Source organism: Erithacus rubecula (assembly GCF_903797595.1).
Source record: "Erithacus rubecula genome assembly, chromosome: 10".
NCBI lineage: Eukaryota > Metazoa > Chordata > Aves > Passeriformes > Muscicapidae > Erithacus > Erithacus rubecula.
In genome coordinates this window covers 26,372,163-26,395,845 of record NC_136662.1, presented here as the reverse complement: position 1 = coordinate 26,395,845, position 23,683 = coordinate 26,372,163, and the positions used below count along the sequence as shown (strand labels likewise).

Genomic DNA, 23,683 nt, shown 5'->3' with positions numbered 1-23,683 from the left:
AATTCAGGCACTTGGTCTGCAGTGGGCATAACCCAGGGATGCAGGGGTTGAAAAATGTTGAGGCTAAAAGTGGCCCAGAAAATTGCCAGTTTGGGCCTTTTCCTGAGGAAGGGGACATGATTGAGGACATGGGCACTGAATGGAACATCGTGGTTTTTACCTTTTCCTTGTATTTCACCTAGGTGTTCTGTAAATATATTCTTTGGTGGAGCATCTTGGAGTCAGTATCTTGAAGGACTGACCATTCCTCCTTGTTGTCCTGATATTTGGGGTTAGATAGGTATGTTACTGGAAATTAATATTTCCAGTAGAAGGAATGGGACTGTGATTTTTAATAAATTTTTAATGGCTTTATTTCTTGTGCAATGAGGCACCTGGCCTACTTGGTGTCTCATCTTAAAGAGCTCTGCTCACACAAGAAACTGCTTTTGAAGGGACAGGAAACAGGACATGATCTCATTTGTCCATGTATGAGAAACAAAAGGATTGACCTTAAATACTGCATGCCAGGAGCTCTATATGTCTGTCAGGTTTGGGGTTTTTTTAACCCTATAGTCTAGAGAATTTTGATTCTGCATGAATTTAGTGGTATTTTGGTGCAACTCTGCAACCATTTCCTTGGGAGTAAAGAATCTCAAAGTTTTGGGAGTTGCTTGGACTGGATAAATGTTCAGTGGAAAGGTGAGAGGTGGCTCTTTAAACTGCAGTGAGAGCTTGATTCTCTCTTAGGCCACTGCTTGGAAAAGAGGGATGAGGCTCTGTCTGCAACCTCAAACTCTGCCTTGGTGTGTGGAGACGTTCCTTGTACAAAGTTCTTGGCTTTTGTAGATAATAGCCCATGAAATATGTATAATTCAATATACAGTTGTTTCTGTGAGTCTCAGTTAATATAAATATTCTGTGTCTTGGCAGTTTAGTAGCAATTTATAATATCTTTGTTCTATTTAGATTTTCCATAATGGGAACACTGGGGTTTTTTTGGTAAAGCAGAACAGTTACATCAGTCTGCAATTTTAACTTGGGCTCCTGGTCCGATGCTATGGGATGCACCTTCCATAGGTCCTGTTTCCCTTGGGAGTGTGAAACAGCCCCCAGTGAGCAAGGGAGAGATGATGCAATTCCAGAGGGAGCTCCTGTGGGGGTTTGGGGCTGTCTGAATGAATGCTGGGGGGCAATTAAGGCAAAGAATGGAAGGATTCTCTTCTATGGGGTCGACTTCAGCCAGGTGTCCTGCAGTACTGGGAACACAATTCCTTTGTTCCAGGCTGATTTCCAGGCTGAGGGAAGGCAGGGATGTGAGTGGAGAGAGGGTAGGAAGCAGAGACTAAACACCATATAAGGGGTGGTGTGGATAAAACGAGGAGATAAAAATCTTGCAGAAGAATTAAAGCCTTGCACAGTTATTTTTGCAGAGGAGTAAACCCTCGTGTAGTGGATTGGGGATGTGAGAGAAGGAAAAACACTTCTCTTCCTATAGCTGACTTCTTCAGAGGCTCCTACAGCAGTGGAGGGTTTGAAGGGGAAAAAAAAGCCACATGAAAATGCAGCACCATCCCACTGGCTGAGGATGGATGTTGGGCTTGTAATGACGGGACTGCTGGTGGTGTTTTACTGGTAGAACCAGTTCATCTTCTGTAGGAAATTTTTCCTTTGCTCAGCTTCATGCTCTCATTGTTTCTTGCATTTGGGTTTTACAAAACTCAATAGAAGCTTCCGGGTGAAAGTAGTGTAAAAATAAAAGCTGAAATCCTTGTGAGGAGGTGGGAGAAAATAATACTCTGAGTATTGGTGAAATGAAAATGGAGTGCACAGGAGTCTTAAAAAATGCATCAAGAGCAGAGGAAGATGAAGTCCTAATAAAAATCAGATGAAGACAGCTTTTATGTCTATGAAGAACAGGCTAACAGAAATAGACTGTTTTTATTACAAATACCTCAGCCATTACATAACATTCTAAGTAAATGCTAACGAGCTCCTCTGTTACAGATTGCAAACACATACTAAAGGGAGAAACTGTTTAACATTCACATTGTTCATGGTTTAAATTATCTGACACTGTCTCGATTAACGGGAAAATTAGAGTGCAGAATCAGCCTTACATGTCGTCAATCTGGAGGATGATGGGGATAAATTTTAGCTGATGTGTGTTTGAAAATAGCTGGGCTTCATTTTCAGGGTCTTCCAGCATCACAGTCAGGAATGGCTGCACTTTATATTCAGCTGCAACAAATGCACAAGTACTGCCTGTAGAGCTGGGGTATCACCTAGTCCTGGGTAACTGAGAGAACAGAGGTCTCTTAAATACAAATTTAATCAATGTACAGCTGATTCCTAAGTGCAGTGGCAGTCTTACTCAGATTTTACCTACTTGGGCTATAAATTGTAGTTTGGCAGTGACTAGGCTGCTCATTTTTTGCTGCACTGCTTGCTTAAGTTAGCAAATCAAACTTTCTTTGCTTAGAAAAGCTGCCCTTTTTCAGGCTGTCCTCATGAAATAATATAAACCACTACACCTTGGTAAACATATTTTTAAATTATGTTTTAAATATTTTTTTAAACTAATATTTTGTAAGCATGTGACTGCTGCTGGATTTTATTATTTATAAATTTTAACTTAAAGTTTCAATCTACAGTCATAATTTTAAGGGATGTTTGCAGGAGAAGTGATTGAAGATGTACTTGAACTGATTTAAAGCTTCAGGTGAGGTGGAAGGGCAGCAACATTTGCTTTTTTTTGTTTGAGAAGCCAATCATTTCCTCCAGTTAAAGACTTGCTACAGCTTTAGGACTTCTGTTGCAAACTCACTAGATATTCCACTGAAGAACCTCTGTCTTAATGAATTGATGCTTTCATTTTGAAAAAAAAAAAAAATACTGATTTACAGGGCTTGATTTTTAGTCATGTTTAGGACAGTCTGTGATTTGTCTAGGTGCACAGCAGAAGTCCTCTTATGAAAAGGAACAACAACATTTTCCCTTGACAATGCAAATAAGAAGGATGGATTTTAGCAAGAAAAGCTTGCCTTTGGCTTGTGGCATTTCCAAGTGGTTGCTTTGCTGGAGTCACCTCAGTTAAAAAATATTTTTCATGCCACAGATGAAGCTACCAGCATGGACAGAGCTTTGGATAACAGAAAGTTCCTTGATAAGTATTTTTCATAATGTGTTGAGCCTGAATTATTTACTGCATCTTGAAAGCAGAGTGTCAAGGGACGTGTGGGTTGGAATTTGTTGGGGTTTTTTTTTCTGAGCAGAATAAACAGAGAACCAAGAGCAAGTGAAGATGTTAAATCTCATCTGCAGCCATTTGGCAGATGCAAGTTAACTTCCATGGAAAATGGATTCTGTAGTGCTGAGAGACAGATGCATAAAGCTGGCTATGCTGATAAAGCTTTTTAAATTTAGCTTCTCATCTTTTTTTTTCCCCTTTTTTTGTGGTCAAATCCAGTCTGAAGCAAAGGTCTGAAGTCAACCCTTACTGTAATTAGCTGGTGTTGTCCAGAGCTGTTGTCAGTGTGGTGTTGGCAGCTGCTTCTCTTCCATGCTGAGCATTCTTCGTTGAACAAGATGTGTCTGTTCCAAGAAATTAGTGAGTCAGAGGGAAAAGCATGTAACCAGAGATCCAGAGGATAATGGACAGCAGGTAGAAGAGACTGAGCAGTTTTGAGCTCTCTCCAGGCTGGACCAGACCAAGGAGCAAAATTCTGCCACCTTTATATGCATTGGAGTGAAATTCTTCTACTGGTTCTGTCAGTGTGTTACAAGCTGGAGCATTTGGCAAACCTGGCTCTCACTATCAGTGGGAGTATCTTAAAAACCTTAAAAATGTGCTGTAACTTCTTCTCTTTAATACAGGGAAGGAATTTTTTATTTTTTATGTACATGAGTCAGGTTAGGAATATGATAGGAGTAACAGGCAGCAAAGAATTTGGAGAAGGTGGGAAGTTTTGAACATGGTGACAAGTAGCTTAAGTGATCACAAAACTGATCAGAGTAACTGTTTTGAACTTTAATAGTGAGGTTGTACAAGACTACAAAACTTTATTCTCTAGAGTCCCACTGTTAAGTGCTTCCATCTTCAGGTTCCACCCTTCAAAAGCAAAAATATCTTGATGAGAAGATGAGCAGAAATGAACTGGGGAAAAACCAAAATTAAGTAATTTTGGCACATGTGTTCTAAAGAAGAGGGGAAATCCTGAAGGATGTAGGTCTAGAGTGTTTCTTGTGCACTGTCAGAATATTCTGAAGGAGCTCATGAGCAGAGGAGCTTGCCTGAACATTATTTCAAAGCAGCTTCTAACAAATTTTCGAAATAAAATCCCTTAGATGTAATTATTTCTCATTTAAGGATTAACTTATGAATAGGGGCTTTGAAAAACAAGTTATGTATAAAATTTTTTACTTAATTGCAGATGAGATCAGGGCTATTTAGAGATGCAGAAAAGCATGATGTGGAGAGAAATCTACTGCTCAGCTTTGTTGTTCCTGGGGAAGAGCACTGTGAAAAAATATTAATTATTTCAGTGGGGCTTGGAAATTGTGGTAAAGGAGCAGGAAATGAAAGTTCTGAAAGAGATTGCTTGAGTTACTCCCAGCAAAAGAGTGGTTTAACTTTTGTCTCCTAATCTATCTTGCTCTCTTCCAGGTCCCAAGTCTACATGGAGTGGGTGGGAATGGTTGAAAATGTGTCACCAGCTCAGTGAGGGTTTGTAAAAAAGTGCTTTCAGGAGTTTGTAATTAAAGGGGCTTCTGCAGTAAGTATTAAAGTGAAAAGGAAAAATGAAACCGTGCAGAGATGGGTATTGGCTGTAAATGGCTGCAATTTCTGCTCATCTGTTGGTAATCTGGTCTTTTTTCATGTACTTATTGATTTTCTTTCCTCAACTTCCTGAATGGAAATGTTTTTCACCCACTTATCACTGGGACCTACTTAAGGAGTTGCCTCCTGCTCACCTCAGCTGTTGTTCCTGGTAGCTTCCCTCAGCCAGCTCCTGCAGAGCTGTGGATTTGTGTTTTTGTCCTCTTTTCTCAGCCTGACACAGCAGCCACTAGTCAGGGTGCCACCAAGGAGGAGTGGGACACTCTCCACATCACTTTGTGTGTGGGGAGAGGGGGTTTGTGATATTTTTGCCTTTTCAGGCTTCTTGCTGGATGGTGTGGTTGTGTTGAGCAAGAAACAAAGTGGTTCTTGTGACAGTCTGCAGAGTGTGTTTGTAATTTTTAAGGGGATTGTTTGTGATCCTAACCATTACCAAATGCCTTTACAGAGAGCTGCTGTGGTCTGGGTAAACTGATCTAAATTAGCTATTAAGAAGCCTGGTGAATCGTTGTAATTTTTTCAGTTAAAAATCCTTCTGACAGGTAAGACAGGTCATGGTAGTCTTCTGTACTCAGAGAAAAGTGCTGCCTACCAGGCTGCCGTTTGAATCCTGCATTTTGATAGCAGGTACACAGCTTGTTTCTGCAAGAATTTGTCTTAATTTATTCCTTATCTTGTGCTCAAATAGGCTGAGGTTCAGTTTCTTGAGCTTTGAAGTTTTCTCATTCTTCCAAATAATGGAAATTTCTTTAATAAATGGTTTTGCAAATCTTAAAAATAAGGCTCATTTGGCATCTGCAAGTTGAAAAGCTAATTGGGCAAAAGCACTTACATTGTTCTGTTCCCAGAAATAATGAGAATGCATATCATTATGATGCTCTTTTTAATTCTATAGAAACTTTGGGGGTTTTTTTGCTAGCCCTGGCTTCCTTCCAGAACTTCAAAACTCCTGCCTCAATTAAAAATTCACAATTTATGAAAGTTTCTTAACCATCTGCATAAAACTGGAAAATCAGAAATCTATCTTGGAAAAAATTTGCTTAATGCTTGGTGTCAAAGAAGTCACTTGTAAAGACATTGCCAGGCTAAGAAGAAATAAAATAGCCTGCTCTAAAAGTGACCCACAAAGAAATCTGGGATGTTAGGTTTTCAGAAACTAATAGATTTTTAGTTGCAGTATGTTTGGTAATCTAGTGAAACATCTAAATTGTGATTTGTGCCTGAGGATTGTCAGTACATGGCCAGAAGAACTGTGCTGGGTTGGTGCATTGGCTTTGTCCAGTGCTGCTTCTGACTTTGGGGGCACATTCCCTGTCAGTCTCTTCACTGGAATGTCATGAAAAATCCTTTCTGGCAAAGAAACTCAGGGCTGACACTTGAAGGAATATTTTAATACAGGTATTGGTAGTTGCTTCTCATTTGCACAGCTACACTTGAGCTGTGGTTGTGGTATTAAGTTTTCTCTCCACTGGTCTGGTTTGTGTAGAAGGAATGAGAAAATGAACTGGACACTTGCAATACCACTGAAGGCTGTGCTGTTTTTTACCTGATCACTATATTCCACTGTGGTGTTCTCATTCTACAATCAGGAGTCTTTTTGGCCTCTGGAAGCTTTTTATTCATGTGTCAGTGAGAAATAAGGTTTGTTTTGCATTCCTGCCTTGCTGTGCCTCAACCCAAGCTAGGAATTGCTCTGGAAAGAGCTGGACAAGTCTGATGGTCGTTACTCTTGGAATCTGCAAGCAGACATGTGGAGAACTATTTAATTAAGCATGATTCCACATCACCTCCATCAGCAGTGGGAAGCTGTCTGAGACAAATGCAGCCTTACAAACCTCTGCTGGAGTGATGTGGTGTACCTCTGCCTGGATCACTGTGGCCATTGCAGTAGAGAGGAGTGCTGAACCAGGGTGCTTTGGTCTAGTGGCACAGCCAGGGTTTCTCAGCCCTGTGGTTTTGTGGTGCCTGTGCAATCAGGTTCACAACTTCAGCCTTGAAGTCCCTTCTCTTTAGTATTTGATTGTATGCAAATTCCATCACTTAGCCTAAAGAACTATTCCTCATGTTGCAAAGAAGTTTGAAAAAAATATCCAAAGTAAAATTTCTAAACCCAGACACCAAATTGAAATCACATCTATCTTTTAAGCCAGTTAGCAATTTTTTGGGGTTTTTTGGCTTAAAGACTTGAGCCTTAAGGCTGAGTCTGGACATCATGTATTTCACTTTTTCAAGGTACTTAACTACCAGAGTAGGATTTCTGTAGATGTCTTACTTGCTTAAAAGTGCTGCTGCTTGATGTGGCAGATGTTGGGTTTTCAGTTCAGAATAGTAGAAGAGCTTTTGTTACAACTTTCTGTTGGTACTTCTTCATTCATTTTTCATTCTCTAACCTCTGGAAATTCAAAGAATTACCAAACACAAAATTCAGGGAGTTCTTAATTTGACCTTGTTTGATACTCCACTTTGATATTTTTAAAAATCAATTTCTATTTTAATTGTAAAGTTATCATTAAAATGCAAGTAACAGTATTTAATTATAAAGCTAAAGCAGACAGAGGTATCACATCTGCACATGCAATAATTGAAAACTGAATACAATTTTTAGGGAAGAAGTCCCAATTTCAGCATTTTGTTTTAAGAACTGTATTTATGCTTGAGTGCATCTCTAAATTATCTGCTTAGCTCCCTGTAAAAGGCTGAAGTAAATATAAGAGGTGTCTTGATGAACAGCTTCCTTTATCCAGTAGAAAGCTGGAGACCAAAATTGGTGTAAAATATGGAAGAAAGAGACAACCATTTAAAGCACTGAATTCCTGGATAACTGCATTGCTCTAGGTAATATTTAGATAGTATTTGTCAGGATGCTGAACAGCTTTGTTTGATGATTTGAATATAAACATGCATAAAAAGAGACTAAATTAAATGAAAACTGTTTTGTTTCCCCCCAGAGTTCTTAAATAGCTGCACTGGCATCATTCAGCCTGGGAAGGGAGGGGATGGGACCAGAATCTCTCAGTTACCTGAGGTCACCTAAAAAGGAGAATTCAGCAGTAGAAATACCAGAAATGGTCTTCTAGCTGAAAGAAAGCAGCTGTGTGACACATGAAAGTATTCAGTGCATTTTTGACAGTTTTATTGCCAGTGTGAGTTTAACCTGTCTGTGGCTTTTTAATCCCTTGTTATGTGGACACATTTAAGTCATGCTGATTCTGATTGATCCTGCTGATCAAGCTTCTTCTGGCAGGGCTATTCCACAGGAATATGGTTTCTGTGAAATACTCATGCACCTACAGTTAAATGTATATTAAAATCTGGATAGAGACAAATTTGAGGCTTGCTGTATTTGGATCTGTGGGATTTTTAATTATTTTTTTCTTTTGTTCTCAAAAAATAAAACTGACAGATAAGTTTTTTTTTTTCTGCAATATGTGTCCTAAAAGTTTGGTTAATGCAATGTTAGTCTTAAAATTCTCCTAACAAAATTTCCCTGAGCTGTTGTGGTTTGTTGCTGGTTTTTCTGTTGGAAAGCCAGGATTTAGCTGATTAGTATTTCTCCCAAAAAATCAGTTCAACAAGCTGCCTTGCAGGCTCACACAGCAGATTTGCTTGCTCCATAGATTGCTGGTTCAAAGTAATATTTGCTTTGTGGTGAATTTAGTTTCTGAGTAGACTTTTATTTTTTGTGGGTGGCTAATTTGGGTTGTTTTTCCTTGCTTAGCTTAGCAGCTCTATTTAGGCTGTTGGATGTCTGTTAGAACTGATGCAGACATATTTGTGGATGCTCATTTCTGGCATCCACAAACTCCATTTTTATAGATGGGGATAATGCCCTAAAATGGCTGTCTTGTGTCATGGTGTGTTTTCCACCTGACATACTCATACTGGAAAGACTTTCTTAGACCTGAAAGAGGAGTTATTTGAATGATTGAATTCACCAGGCCTGCTTTGCTACAGCTTTGTCTCAGGATGGAGTGTCTTGGTTCTGAAAAGCCAAATTAATTTTGATTTTTTTTCCATTTGGTGGCTATTAACTCCTCTGTAGATTGTGCCCATCCTCCACTGAGCTGATAGGTACAGAAGAAATGGTGATTAAAAGTTTTTCTTGTCTTTGTCTACCAATCTCTGTGGATTTTATAGAGTCCATGCAATCAGTGCTTTGTACCCCCTTTCAAGCTGTGCTGGAAAGCAGTGAGCCCAAAATCTAAAGATGGGGAAGAGTATTAGTGAGACTTTCTAAAGAAATAAAACCTGTGTAGATCTTGTTCATGAATGGATTGTACTGAGATCTAACTCATAGAAGATTTGAAGAGCTTCTTGTAGATCATAGAGCCATGATGGAGATACATGAAAAAAAACCTTGGAGTCCCCAAAGTTTTCCTGCAATTTTCAGCCTACTTGGCAGCAATCTGCTTGAGAGTGAACCTTGCTGCAAGTGGCTCTTGGAGGGAAGGGAAATCCTGAATTGAGAGACTTTGTTAGATACTTAGATTTGACAGAAACCTCTTGGCTATCCAAGTGTTACCAGAGGTTCTCCAAGCTTGTTTTTGAGTCATATTAAGCTGATTGTGCTGAAGTTTTTAAGAGTTCTTAACAGTAGGATAAATGGCTGAAACTGTTCCTTGTTTTGTTGGTTTTGCAAATAAAAATTTGGCTAAAAGTGTTGGTCCCAGAGTTGAAAGACCATCAAGAAGAGATTGTTGATGTGTATTGTTTATAAACATCCATGTCAGAGAAGTGAAGTCAGGCTGTTTAATTTAATTTTTTTTTATTTTTATTTGTGTACAACCTTCTCTGTACAAAACCACATCCAAACCTCATGTCTTCAGTAATTGCACAGTATTTTGGAGTGTCCTTTTAAAATAATAGGGTTCCTTGAGAATGGGCTACTAACAACAAGAAAAAGGCTTTCTTGGCCTCCAAGTACTTTGACTTTTTCTTTGTTTAAAATTGGCATTATCTTTCTGTAGTTGATCTAAATTGGTCTTTTTTTCTAAAGATCACACAGTTGTTTTTCAAAAATTGGTGTCTAGCTGGAGATTATGCTTAGGGTTGGCAATAGTGGGTAGTTTCTTCAGTTCTAGAATCTAAATATGCTGGACTTACAGCTGAAATGAAAACTCTGAAATTTTAAATGCCACATTTTTGTGTGCAGTGAATTTTTATATATTCTTTTAATTACTAACACTGATTTGGGAGCATTTGCCTCTAAAACCTATGCAATGCATGATAAAGTTTAATTTCTCTCTTTTTTTTTTTTTTTTTTTTTTTTTTCCTAGTAGTTGTATTTGGTTCCAGAATTTACCAGAACCACATTGTTCAGTGTCCCAGAAACAAAGCTATTCTTAGAAAAGTGAAGTTATGGCTGGATACAAATAACAGATTTGTATATGATGGTTTTTACCCTTTAACTGCTTTCAGTGTGCTTAAAATAGCATAGTATGAAAATTGTTTCTGGATTGGTTTCTTGGTTTTTGTTTTGAGAGAGGTGCTAATGTGTCCCAGTTAGGAATAAACTTTCATATAGTATTTTTTGTGATGTTTCCCACTTCACAGATGGGCATTTGAGGCACTGAGAGTTCACATCTTCAGTGCATCTTCCTCCAAATTTGGCCAAAACACAGCCCTTGGAGTAGAGGTGACAGGGACTAGATGTCCTTGCTGTGTTAAGTAGGAATTGTGAGAATTATTCCAGTATTTCTAATGGTTTAAGACTTCAAAATCCAAAGTCCTGTGCAGGTTCCCTGTTCTGATTGAGTGCTTGTAGGCTAAAGAGGGGTGGGTGGGGGGGTAGGATGAAAGGTATTAAACTGTATTAAAAGCTAACTGTAATACTGCTGAAGAAATCTCTTGACATGTTACACTAAAAAGCAGAGGATTTTTTTTTTGTCTAGCTAGAGGTTTAAAAATGCAGTGTATAAAATAATGCATGGAGAGAGTTTGTCATCTGGACTGAAAAGGATTTAGGAGTTAAGTTGTTACTTCTTCCCAGTCAGTCCTCAGAAGGGACCTCAAAATATGTAATATTTTTTACCTTGTTTAAGTAAAATTTTTTTGTGAAGCAGAGGTGGCATCTTTTTGAGGCTGCAGTTGGCCCCAATGGAACACTGCAAAGTTTGCAGGTGTAATAAATTGTATCATTAAATTCTAAGCAAATCATAGAGGTGAGTTCTGAAATGATCAGGAGAGCTGGGAATTTAGTGAGTAAAGCCTGTGTGATTTATGTGGGGCTTTGTTTGCTGGGGTTTTACAATTAAAAGCATGTTTTTTGCATTCTGGAATCCATTGCATTCAGTTTGTTCTTGTACCAGCTCTAAGTGTCTCAGAGGGTACAAGGAAATGTTCCTTAACAGAGACCAGGATATTTAGAATTTGTGACAGCTACTTTGTGTGCTATTTTCTGTACACAAGCTTCTGAGTTCCTTGCAGGATCTAAATAAACCAACCAGTTGGGAGTCTGAAAAAATACAGAAATACAGAAATTAGTAATAATTTCTACCCTAAAATCTTCAAGCCACAATGAAGTTCAGTTAACTTAGTTAATAATACTGCAGAGCAGCTGAAAGGTAAATTTTTGCTCCAGAATTTTGGAAGCATTGTGCACTCTGCAATTGTGAATAATATAACTGTAATCATTCAGAATGAACAGCTGACTTGCTTAAATATCTTAATGGTGCAGTGAACCCTGCCAAGTGCCATTATGGCTTGTGCTGTTCCTGTCCTTCTGTTGGCTGTCATGGTGCTTACTTAGCTTGGAAAGTGCTTCTGACATCTTGTGTGTGTTTTCAGAGGTGCACACAGCCTAAACCTAGTGCACAGCAGCACTTCACTCATAAGCATTTGACTGAAAATAATAAAATATGGAAATGTTGGGCAGCTTGGGAATCACCTGGGGAGGAAAGTTGTGTTGTATGCACAGGTTAAATGTGTCTCATGTTGAAACACTTCAGAGGTGCTCAGGTGTAGGAATGTAGCATACACAACTAAAGTTTGGATGAAAAGGCAGGCAATCTTGGAGCTGGATAGTTTCACATGGCTCAAAATCCTGCAGCTGTCTCTTCATACCTGTAGTCAGATGGCACTGAGTGCTTGTTTAATGTGTGACTTGGCAGGATGTTTGTTGAAGGCCACATGGGCTCTTCAGAGGGAGGATTTGTCATCCCTGGCTTGAGTGCCTGGTCTAAAGTCTAATTTTGCAAGAATACCTTCCTTGGCAACTAGTATCAGGTCTAAATGTACTTAAATGCATATATATTGACCTGCCTAATTGAAATTATTTATTTTGTGCAATCCAGATTACTGAGGAATGTGCATTTTTAATAGTTGTAAAACATTCAGTTTCTTTTTCTTTGTAGTGTAAGAGGAAAAACTTGTCAAACAGTATGAATTTTATTAGTATAAAAGGCATAGAGCTCAGCTGTAATGAGCAGACTAATTTTTGTAAATTTAACTAAGAAGGTGTATTTGGGGAATGTGTTCACTGTCCTCTGTTCTTGAAGCTGTCAAACGTTCCAGAAAGAACAAATGTCACAATTAAGGTCTGCCCAAGTCTGAAGTCTGCCTAGCTCTGTAAAAATGAGTGTTATGATTAAGATTTTCAGTGTTTCATCTCTACCAGAGGTGCAGGCTTTGGAAGATATGACAAAAGATTATCTTAAAGCAGAAGTCTTGGGCCAAAAATTCAAACTCTGGATGAGTTGTTTGCACCTAGAAGAATGTGTGAGCGTAGTGATTGTAGTGTATGACTTGATACAGTTACAGGCTCACCTGAAAGCTGGTTTGCCACCCTGTGCTCCTGGCAATTGCTTCTCTGGTGCTGCAGGAGGATTGTGGTGGACTCTTTATCATAACACATGATCAGACTCCAGCCACAGACTTGGCTGCTAGGCTGTCCCTTATCCATCCAAAAAAAACTACACTGAGGCCACAAGGTTTCACTGGAAGCCAAAGCTCACTACTCATATATCTTCACAGGGAAAAACCCACCCAGTCTAATACATTAATTTAGGCAGGCTTATCTTTGGAGTTACCAACTGAGCAGATTTTAAGCAACCATTCACTCTCCAGGCTGCCCCAATACTTATTTGCAATTCAACATGTCAAGCTTTGCCCATCAGTATTATTCATGGCCAGATTCCTGCTTTCAGCCTGTCTGGGGACCTCAATCCAGGCAGACTTGTTCATCAGGCTGAGTCTAGATCTGACATGAAACTCTGCACTGGCTTTTTCTTTTATAAGGAGACTCAGTTTACCATAAGGTGTTCAGTAAAATGTCTGTGAAAGAACCTGGCAGATTCTTTCCCTTCCACTCTTTTGTCCTCTCCATTCCCAGCCTCATATTTATGGTGAAGAATCCACCACAATCATCCTGGGAGCATCAGATAAGATACTGGGCAGTAACTGCCAGGAGCACAGGCTGGCAAACCAACTTTAACTGTATCAAGTCACACACTACAATCATCACTATGCTCACAGGTTCTTTCAAGTGTTAAGTTTAAATTTTATTTCATAAAGTTTAAATTTGTAGCCCAAGTCTGTTTTGCTTGGTGGGCTGGGTTCACCCTGCTCCCATCCCACATTTCATATTTTTGGATGACACATAGAATAACTGTTGGTGTAACACTTGCTGTTGAAATAGCCAAATTCTGACTAATCTGGGAGTTGCTGTCTGTTCTGAGGGGAGAATATATTTCTTGGCCATGTATGTGGCCCCATACAAGGCTGGAGATTGTCCCTTTTGCAGCAGTGTGCATGGATTGCAATAGAAAAGCTGCTGGCCCAAGTTATGCTGAAGTTGAATCATCCCAAGGTTATTTGCCATCTTAATCTCTTCAATCATGACTTTTAAATTGAGGTAGAAGGCTGAGGAGGATGGAAATGTTACCATACCTATATAAATGAAATTTCTGTTGTCTTTTGACGTTGCTGAATGTCTGTCATGACCAAGTAAGTGCTTTGTTCTTTAGACTACTTGTCCTTGCAGATTTTTCTTAATCCAGACACCTTGAATGTCAGTCAAGTTCCCTTTGAAGATTTGCAGCTCTGAGTTTGACATGGGAGTTTGATCACTGAAGGGTTTGAGCAGGATGTCTTGCTTCTTGCTGCATGCTTTTAGAATGAAACACAAGTCTTTCAGCATATATAACTCTTCTGGAATTCATATAGAAATAGATTAAAAATTATTGTTGTGAAGAGAGTAGCAGGATTTTTGACTGTTAACAGAAATCAACTTGTATAGTAATGTTCTGTTTGAGTGAATGCTCACTTGTGTTCCTGCCTGGTGATGAGCAGCAACTCTGTAAGTTCTTTCCAAGAACTTCTAGAGAAGTATCACAGTTAATTGCTGGGTTCTTTTTCTCAAGGCCTGTTATTCTAGGGGAAGGAGGGAGGAGAGAAATGACCTGCTGCACCAGCCCTGCAATTTACTGCTGCAGGAAGAATAGTGTAACTCCTGGTTTAAGGAGTTCTCGCTCTCCCCATCTGAGCATACTGTGTTCTGGCTTTGACAAACAAAAAATTCTTACTCTCTGTATTTAGTCTCTGTCTGGTGTGTTTCATGATGGTTTTAATTGGGGGAAAAAAGAAGCAAATTGCAGAAATGCTGTACTGCAGTATCTGTTAATTGTGTCTCAGTACTTGGCTTTGGGAGTGGGTGAGGTCATTGAGCTTCCCCAGTGGGGAAAGAGCTGCTGGTGGAAATTCTGTGTGTTTGTGGAGTTTGGGATTGGATTTTTATTATTCATTTTCTAGTTAAATCATGGATGATATTTACCACTTTAGCAGTGTTTGGTGTTAATTAAATGCTGACTTTCCTGATTTTGTGACGCTCATATTGAAGAGATAGAAACACTTCAAAATTCTTGGCGTTACATAAGGATGAGGTTTCTGGAGTTAATGCATTCCTTGGCATCCTGCAGAATTCTTAAATGAAACAGTGCTAATGGTGTTAAATATGCTGTCCACTGTGAACTCTGACTTAAGAGTTGGCTTCTGTTCAAATTGTTCTACTTTTCTGTTATTTTTCTTTACAGGCAGATTTTGAGGAGTGAACGGGAGGTACCAGACTCGATGAGTTTCCAGCGAAATGTCGGAAAAGTCAGGCCAGAGTACAAAAGCAAAGGATGGAAAAACAAAGTATGCAACACTCAGTCTGTTTAATACTTACAAGGGAAAGTCACTGGAAACTCAGAAAACCACAGGTGAGTAAGCTCTCTTCAGAGTTGCATTCTTTCAGTTTCATCATTACTGCAGTGCTAATTAAGAGTGCAGAGTATATGAGCACTTAACCACAGCATGGTTTTTCATAACTGCTTGGTGCCAGCAGTGAAGTGGAAGGATTGTGGAAGGCAGCATTCATTAGTTTCTGCTTAGCTGTAAACAGGAGTGTCAGTTCAGAGAGACAGCATTTGCAGTCTAGTAGGAGGTAAAATGTGGGTAAATAAAGATGTGCCCTTCTCCAGCTGTACATCTTAGTGCATTAACATTTGCCATGCTGGAAGTGTTTAATTAAGGAAAAGGGAATGCTCACTTCCAGCTCAGCGACTTTGATTTTTGAACAACAGCTGGATAAAACTTACACTGATATCTCAAATATTAAGTGACTGTGAGCCTGGTTTTTCATGAGTCATTGAATGGAGAGCCAGGGGGAAATTACATTCTGAAGGTTTTGAACTTGACTTGACAAAGTTGCCTAAATTGTGTGTAAAAGGGAAAAAGTGCCCAAGCTAGTTGAAGCTTTCAACAGTATTATTTTTGAAAGTTGAAACTGAACTGTTTGTTATGATACAGCTTACCCAGGGCAGTGTGCTTGTTCCCTGAGTTGGTTACTTGGTAGCTTGAAAGTCCTGTGGGGTGCATTAGCTTTGTACTTGTGGTCTGGAGTAAATACAATTTGTAGGAATGTTTTTGCAAGGGCAGCATCTGCCAGCTGAAATTCGCAGCAAAAAAGAAATGGGCTGGACCCATAGAGGTATTCCTGGATTCATCAATGTGCATTAAGCTTCTAAAGAGCAGGAGAATAATGCTTGACATTAACATCATATTATAAATGGCTTCTTTAGCTTTTTGCCACTGAATGTTTTGTGTAAAGGTGGGGTTATATATCCTTTTTAACCTCTGGAATAGGCTAACCGTAATGACTCACCACTCAGAAAGTACTCAGATTTTCCCAAACCAAGTGTTTTCAATTCCCTTTTAAAAATACTAAATTCTGAAGCCTTTTAATTCTTAACACTCCTAATTTTTTCTGACTTTCTTACAAAACATTTTTATGTAGCGCTGCCTAAACAGAGTTGTTAACTTGCACTTTCTGTTCTGGCACGCAGTTGCCGCACGCCATGGATTGCAGAGTCTTGGAAAAGTTGCTATTTCCAGGAGGATGCCTCCCCCAGCTAATCTGCCCAGCCTCAAAGCAGAGAACAAAGGCAACGACCCCAATGTGAACATTGTGCCTAAAGATGGCACAGGATGGGCTTCAAAACAAGAACAGCACGAAGAAGAGAAGTAAGTGAACACTGAGCTCTGCTGTGATTGCTGGGCCATTTCTCTCAGGTTTGCCCAAAACTTGGGATTGGCAGGATTTGGGAAGAAATTGGCTACACTGGAGTGTCCTTGGTGGAGCTACCAGAGAGAAAATAGCACCACTATTAATGTCTGTGAGAAAGAATCTTGCTGGTAGAGGGATAGCTAAAAAATAAAAAAAAACTTCTCACAAATAAGTTGTGAATGGTCTGCTTATAAATTCCATATTAGGGGAAGAATATATCCATGGACATGTAAGTTTTGATGTCTGCTGACAGGAAATACTTCAGCATGTTTTTGTAAGATCAGTGTCATCACCTTAAATAAAATTGTCTTGAAACCCCAAGGAACACAGAAAAGGAACAAGGAAAATCAGAGAATAGCTTGCAAGTCCACAAGAGCATGCAAAAATCTGCTTAATTGTGCTTGTGCTGATGTATGGCAGGGAAAAACTCCAAAATTCTTGGTTTGCATATGTTTGTTTAAATCTGCTTTATTTTCCTTATGGTTCTTAATGTTTGCACTTTTTTTTTTTTTTTTGGCTAGAATGCCATAAATTCTACAGACTTTCAAGATTTTTTTTTATCTTAATCTGTACACTATGGTTCCAGACTCCTCCCACACCTTATAGAAACAAGACAGAAGTTGTGGCAGTGTTGATGCACTGTATGCCTTGTATTAACAAATTTCCCATGATTAGTGCAGTTTCATGTGTTAGATTTGTTTCACATTTGTACAGCTAAAGAAAATAGAATTAAAGGGTCATAGAATCTGCTGAGTTGGAAGAGACCCATCAGGGTCATTGAGTCTAACTCTTGGCCCTGCACAAAAAGAAACTAAATAGAAACTGAAACTTCACAGTTTCTAACTGGAAAGTATTTTAAAGCAATTCTATTTTACCATGTTAGTTGAAATAGGATGTGATTCTCACTACATAAGTAGAAGCAACGTTTAAGTGTTAATTCTTTTCTTACAAATTGTTCTGAAAACCACTGGAATTTAGGTACAGTGGTTGTATGTTCCTAGTGCTTGTGAAAGCAAAAGATGAAGCTTAAAGGTTTCCTTTCCCATCTTTCTCTCCCTCTATTTTTCCTTATATACATTCCTATATTTAAATACCAATTTTTGACATCTCTCTAAAAAGCTGTTAGACTTCAGGCATATCATGTTTAGCCTTTTATTTTAAACTTCTGAAACTACAGATTCACAGTTTTCTGCCCTGTTTTAACAGCATCTGCCTGTACTTCAAGGTCACTTAACACTTTGCCCTTTTAAATCTGTTGAGCTGGTAGCTTGTTTGACTAAAACAGGCCTTTCCTTGGCCATGTGTCACAAGATACCAGTAGTTGTTCTGTTTACAAATAAATAAATAGCTGTCCCTTATCTGCAGCTGGAAGATGTTTGTGTTTTCACATGTATTCCTCTGATAAAGGCCTCAGAGTCCACATAAAAGTAAAACTAATGGGGGAGAGATTTGTTCCCAGGAACAGATGTGTATGCCCAGGCCATGAGGAAATTCTCCTTAATTTGAACCAGCTGATGTGTTTGCTCAGATCTTAAGATCATTTGTTTGACTACTGCTGTGTTTGTGCTATTTCATTGTGCTTGAAATGCTGCTGTTTACATGTGAAGTGTTTTATTGTTCTCTCAGAAGTGTTGCAGATAAAGGTTACATCTTGATAACACCTTGCTTTAGTTTAATGCCTTTTCTCTTGTATCATTGCAGTGGAGTTCACATGAATATGTTGTTCCCTGTAATGATGAAAAATTATTTTAGTGCTTTCTCAAATTGTCACTCATTCTGTGGGTATTGCCTCAGTCTCTTTCCTGGATAGTGCAGGCTGTTGTGTATTGGTTTGATTAATTCAGCTGAGTTCTTTCCCTCAGCCATATTTGCAGGGCAGTGCTTGGATAACTAAAGTTCTAAATGGGCTTGTGTTTGAAACAGAAATGCAGGGAGTAGATTCTTTAACTGTCTTGTTCCTTGTTTTGCTTGTGTCACAAAGTACAGGCATGTAAGTCATAAATTACCCAATGCCTGCTTAGAAAATGTGCAGCTGTAAGAACATACAAGTGAAAAACAGGAAAAAAAATGAGAACTGGGGATTTTTCTAGACTGTGGTTCTCTCTTGGAACATGAAAATTGCCTTTAGTTTTCCCTATGAGAAGCTTGTGTGTTTCTGTGATCCTTTTTATGATATTTGCTTCTCTGTCAGTTCTGAGAGTCCTGTGTAGTGCTTTGGGTGGATCACTGCAGAACCCAAATGGAACTGATTTCTTAGTGGTAGGATCACTTTAGGATCTACTTGAAGTATTTAGTTGTTTCTTTTCAGTTAAATGACATAGTACCACACTGCTGCTCAATTCACTGGTGTAATAAAGTGATTCTAGACTACAGGATTTGTCCCATAGTTCCTATTTTATCAAAAATTCCTACTAAGGAGCTGGAGGGTTAGGCTTACCTGGTTTTGAATACTAATGCTTTGAGTCTTGAGTTACCTGAATGTGCAGATTTCAGAAATAGCCTTTATTGAAAGAAGTTGGAACAATATGACTGAGTCTGGAAAGGGCTTGTTTACACTGGACAAAAAGAGTGCTTGTGCCTCTTGATTGTTGATTGGGTGAGACAGGGATAGTTTCTTAAGACTGGGCTCCAGTTCATGATAGCCATAGATTTTTTCATGATGTCTTTAGCTTTCCTTATCAGTTCCTTTTATTTGGTAATTTCTGACATGTATTTGCCTTCTTTTTCTCAGTTCATGGTGGTCTTGAAAAGCTTTCCTCTGTTAACTCCCAAGGCAAGAGAACATTAATCTAAATTATTCCCTTTGATGGTTGTAGATGGATTGTTTTTTTGATTGTCCAATACACTTCTTTAGAAGCTGTAATTCAGTTCATGCCTGGCTGCATTTTCTTCCCAGCCATTTTCATTCATTGCTCCCTTTGGGAAATGGAATCTTGAAATAATTAGCTAATTTATTCCATTTTTTAACTGTTACTATAACAACTCCTTTCATGTAAGAAAAGGCCTTTTCTGAGGAAAAGTACTTATTGGTGGTTCTGCTGCAGAGCTCCCTTATTTTATTCCCTTGTTTGCAGTAGCCATCCTGACATTGTGTGCTCATCCTCTTGTATTCACAAGTGCTTTTCCTCTCATTGCAGGCAGCCAGACGTGCCGCAGACACAGCCAAAACCTGCTGTTCCTGCTCCTCCAGAAGCAGCTCCTGTTGCCAAATCCTGGGCCAACACCAAGCCAGGGGGACAAGATGGTGAGTGCTGCTCAGGGTGGAGGGGTTCTGCACTGGATACCAGGTTGGGGCTGTGCTGGGAGAGACCCCCACACTCAGCAGACCCCTGAGGCTTGGCCAGGCCACTTGGGACTGGGGAAAGTTGTGGAAGCAGCATTCCAGGCTGGGAGATGAGCCCATCCCCAGTCACTGGAGTTATCAGCTTGTCTTCCACAAGGCTGGTGTAGTCACCTGTGTTGAATTGACAGGGAAGTGGTGGTGGGACCATAAAATCTTCAATGTGGCTGTGGTGAGGAGGGCAAATCACTGTCAGTTCTTAGAATACCAAGAATTTTGGTGTGGGAAGGAGACTTTTAAACAGTTGGTGGTTGTTCTGATCATAGTTTTGGATCATTTTGTGCAAAGTGCATGTAGTTTCACTTCTGTTTAAACCTGTGAAAGGGCAATACTTTTCCCTTCATTTTATAAATTCCTTTGTTATTTTACTATCAAAGTGATAGTGTTTAAGTAATTTTCTTTCTGGGAAAAACATTAAAGGTGTGGTTTGAGGGTTATTTAACATAATTGGATGAAAGGATGGAAAATTGTTTCCGTCATTGGAACTGTCAGCTTGAGTGTTTTCACTACAGACATAATAACTAAATATTCAGCAGATTTTTTTAAATGCTTGTAGAGTGAGATGTAACTTAAAATTTATCATAATGGAGACAGAAGAATGTGTTTTATTCCTTAAGTTTGAGGCTTGTGAGCTTTTCGTGGCTATAAAACAAATTTTAGGCTTTCCAGTGGAAAAATTGAGTTCTTTTCTGAACAGTCATCTTAAAATAATAAAATATTAATACAATGGAGATAATTTTTCTAGATATTATATGGAGTTTAACATCACATATCTAATGAGTTGGGCCTTTTCTTGCACTGAGAATTAGAAGTGACAACTCTAAATTCTCCATTTCCTGCTGCTTATTGTTCAGTATTTTGCTGTCAAATATAGAAACTTTTCTTCTTTAAGCTTTTACAGGATTTCTGTGGAATAAAAAAAAGAATTAACACTGATGCAGAGTGATCCTGCAGAAGCTGATAAGATCATCTCCATGACACAGGAAATAGTGATTCGGCTCAGTAGCTTCAAAATGCATTTAGCTAATTATTTCATAGTTACCATGGCAGCTGGTGTGCCAAGCCCAGATGGCATCCTCATTTCATTCAATTAATGCAGCACTGGGTTTGCTGTTTCAAGAAGCAGCACTGGATGTGAATTGGCAGCAGCTGCTTGCTGTTGTGGGTTGGAAACTCAGGATCCACCTGTTGTGCTCCTGCTTTCCTGAGCTGCCATTGGCTCTCAGGACTTGCAATTTCTCCAGCTGCCTCATGCTCTTAAGCAGCAAAAGAAAGCTTACTTAACAACTTTGATAGCAAATGTGCACCCTCTACATTGCCAGTAAATGACTGTGGCTTTAACAATTAAACGTTTAACTTTCTTTTACATCTTTAATGTTCACTTCTAAAGGATGATCAGGCTTCTGTTGCTTTCTGAACTGTTTTGACTACAGCAAGTTGTGACTCTCTGAATCTCTTACTGTGCAGGTCCACCTATTCCAATCAATAGTTATTTCCAGCAAGAATTCCCCAGTCTGCCGGCAGCTGGGGATCAGGAAAAGTCAGGCAAAGATAAGGATGCAGCTGAAGATGGATCAGGAGGCAACCAGCGACCACAGAGTAAGTGTGAACTCCAGATTGTTGAGAAATTGGATTGGTTTGTGTGGAGCTTGCTGCTTGTGCTAAAGAAACTGATGGATATGTTGTTTCAATCAGCACACTCCTAGATGGAAGAATTGAATATTGGGGCTTTATATTGCTTTTCTGTGTCCCTGGTGTGTGGAAAAGAGGGAGTTTAATCCTATCACTTCCCATTTTCCCAGTCTACTCAATACTGTAGTTGTGCTCTGAGGATCATTTGCTAGTTGCACAATACTGTGTCACAGCAGGTGAGATACCTCTTTAAAGAACTCTCCTAGAATTAACTAATTACACAAATGGTAATCAGGGCTGGCCTTAAGTGCTTAGTACTCTTATGAGTGAAGCCTGAAAATTCCTGGAAGAGGAAGTTCAGTCTACAGGATACCAAAAGAGTGGGTTGTACCTTGAAAGGCATTGGCATCCTCAGCTCCTGGATGCAGTGCTCTGACCAGCTGGATCTGTTTCAGCAGTGAGGGATTAGATCTGGTGAAAACAACCATAACTGTGCTAGGTTTGCAACTCTCAGGAAAGAAATGTCATTCTTCCCCAGATCCCTTTAATGGGAAGGTATTTAGGACTCTGCTTGCTGCCAGTGGAAAACAATATTCCTTTCTCCCTCAAAAGTTTGGTTTTGATGAGGTTTGATGGATTGGAGGTCCTGCACTGTGGCTGGCAGTGTCTTGTGGCAGTGATAGGCACTTTAGAGGGCTTGGGCTCTCAGGAAATCTGTAACTCCTTTCCTTGTTACAGACCCTGCAGACCAAGGTTCATGTCTTCTCTTTATTTTATTCTAAAGAATAAATTGTCAGGAAATGGGAGAGATGTCCAGCACCAAGTGAGAGCAGCTACATGTCTGTTCAGCCTCCTGCAGGCAGTTACAGTTTTGGTCAGCACTGTACATGCTATATTAAGCTCTTCTTTCCTGTCTGACAGCAGAAAGCTAAATGAGCTTGGCAAGTAGTCCCCCTTCAGCAGCTGTGCTTCCCAGCAAAGATAAGTGCAAGAACTGTAATGGATACTCAGGAGCAGAGTTTAACACTGCTTAAAGAGTTTGTGTCCCTAAAGGAACATTTTTTGCAGCGTATGGCTCTGAATTTTTGTTGGTCTCCATTGATCTGAGCACTGCTGAGTTTACTCTGAGATTTTTTTGTCTTAACCTGTGTTCCGCAGGTAGAAACTGCTAAAAAAATGGAGTGCCTGGCACAAATGATAGGTCATTAAAATCTTGATTTTCCCTGGACAATTTGATAGATACAGCACAAGTACAGCCCTTATCACTTCTAAGCCATCCTTACCAGGCAGAGATGCAAACCAGACTATATCTGTCTTCACTTGGACATATACTTGTGCATTACCTTTCTTTTTGAGCTGCTTGAGTATTTCCTGGTAGGCCTGTGCTGCTTAGGAACTTTGATCTTTGCCTTGACAGCATCTTCACACTGAGTCAACAGTGGCCCACTTAGCACAGCTAAATCTGTTTTCTTATGCTGTCGATCAGTATCGTTCCTAAATTGCACTCTGCTTTGGAAAGTAGAGTGGGACAACTACAGCATAAATTTAGCACTGACCCTTCAGGAACACAGCTGGACCTAGGGCTGAAGAGGATCAGGAAGCAGCTTCTGTTGATTCTTGAGTGGCCACTGCTTGTTTCAGTAGCTGATAGGAACAGATGTGTCTGCTGTGTCACCAAGAACTGCATGGGAACAATGTGTTCTTCACCATCCCTGGCTGGCAATCTGCAATTTAAAGTCTGTTCCTGGCTTTTCTTATGCTGATTCTGTCCATGCAGATGCTGCTAGTTGGAGGGATGGGGCTAATAAGAACAAATGTCCCTGTTCTCCAACAGATCAGGAAGCTAAGGCTCTGGGACAAGAAGATGGCAGTGCCACACCAGCAGAAAATGATGGCCAGAAGGCAGGAGACAAGAGGGATGTGCGGTTGCCACAGGTCCCTCAGCCCAAGCTGAATGGGCAGCAGCAGCCACCCATCTCATCCCAGTACAGAGCAATGATGCCTCCTTATGTGAGTGATGCTTGCATGAAGCAGCAGGGATTGGTTTTTGGGTGGTGGGATTTTCTTACACCCTTTTCTCTCCCCTGCATGGACTTGTTATCAGTTCTGCTGGAAGGACAGGGTTCAAAGCCAGCACCTCACAGTATGTGGCTTCCTGTTACTGCATGGAATTTGAACTTGAACAGGAGTTGGTTAACACTTCCAATCACTTCCCTTTGGGTACTTGATGTCACCCACTCGTGATATTAAGCAAACTGTCTTGAGTGCAGAGTCTGGCTTTATTTCCATTACTTCCTTTGATGGTTTCAGTGTACTTAATGCAGTGACACTTTTTAATGAATGGTTCCTG

At 39.7% G+C, this 23,683-nt stretch overlaps 1 protein-coding gene across 17 annotated transcripts in view; it reads left to right on the top strand.

Moving 5' to 3' along the window:
- Positions 1-23,683, top strand: part of PRRC2C (proline rich coiled-coil 2C) — a 66,813-nt gene that overhangs the window by 882 nt on the left and 42,248 nt on the right. For all 17 annotated transcript variants that reach the window (XM_079314035.1, XM_079314030.1, XM_079314029.1 and 14 more), the window contains exons 2-6: positions 14,848-15,015; positions 16,141-16,318; positions 19,499-19,605; positions 21,169-21,300; positions 23,168-23,343. In XM_079314035.1, coding sequence (XP_079170161.1) covers positions 14,901-15,015; positions 16,141-16,318; positions 19,499-19,605; positions 21,169-21,300; positions 23,168-23,343 — 708 coding nt within the window. In that variant the 5' untranslated portion in view covers positions 14,848-14,900. The remainder of the gene's footprint in view (positions 1-14,847; positions 15,016-16,140; positions 16,319-19,498; positions 19,606-21,168; positions 21,301-23,167; positions 23,344-23,683) is intronic.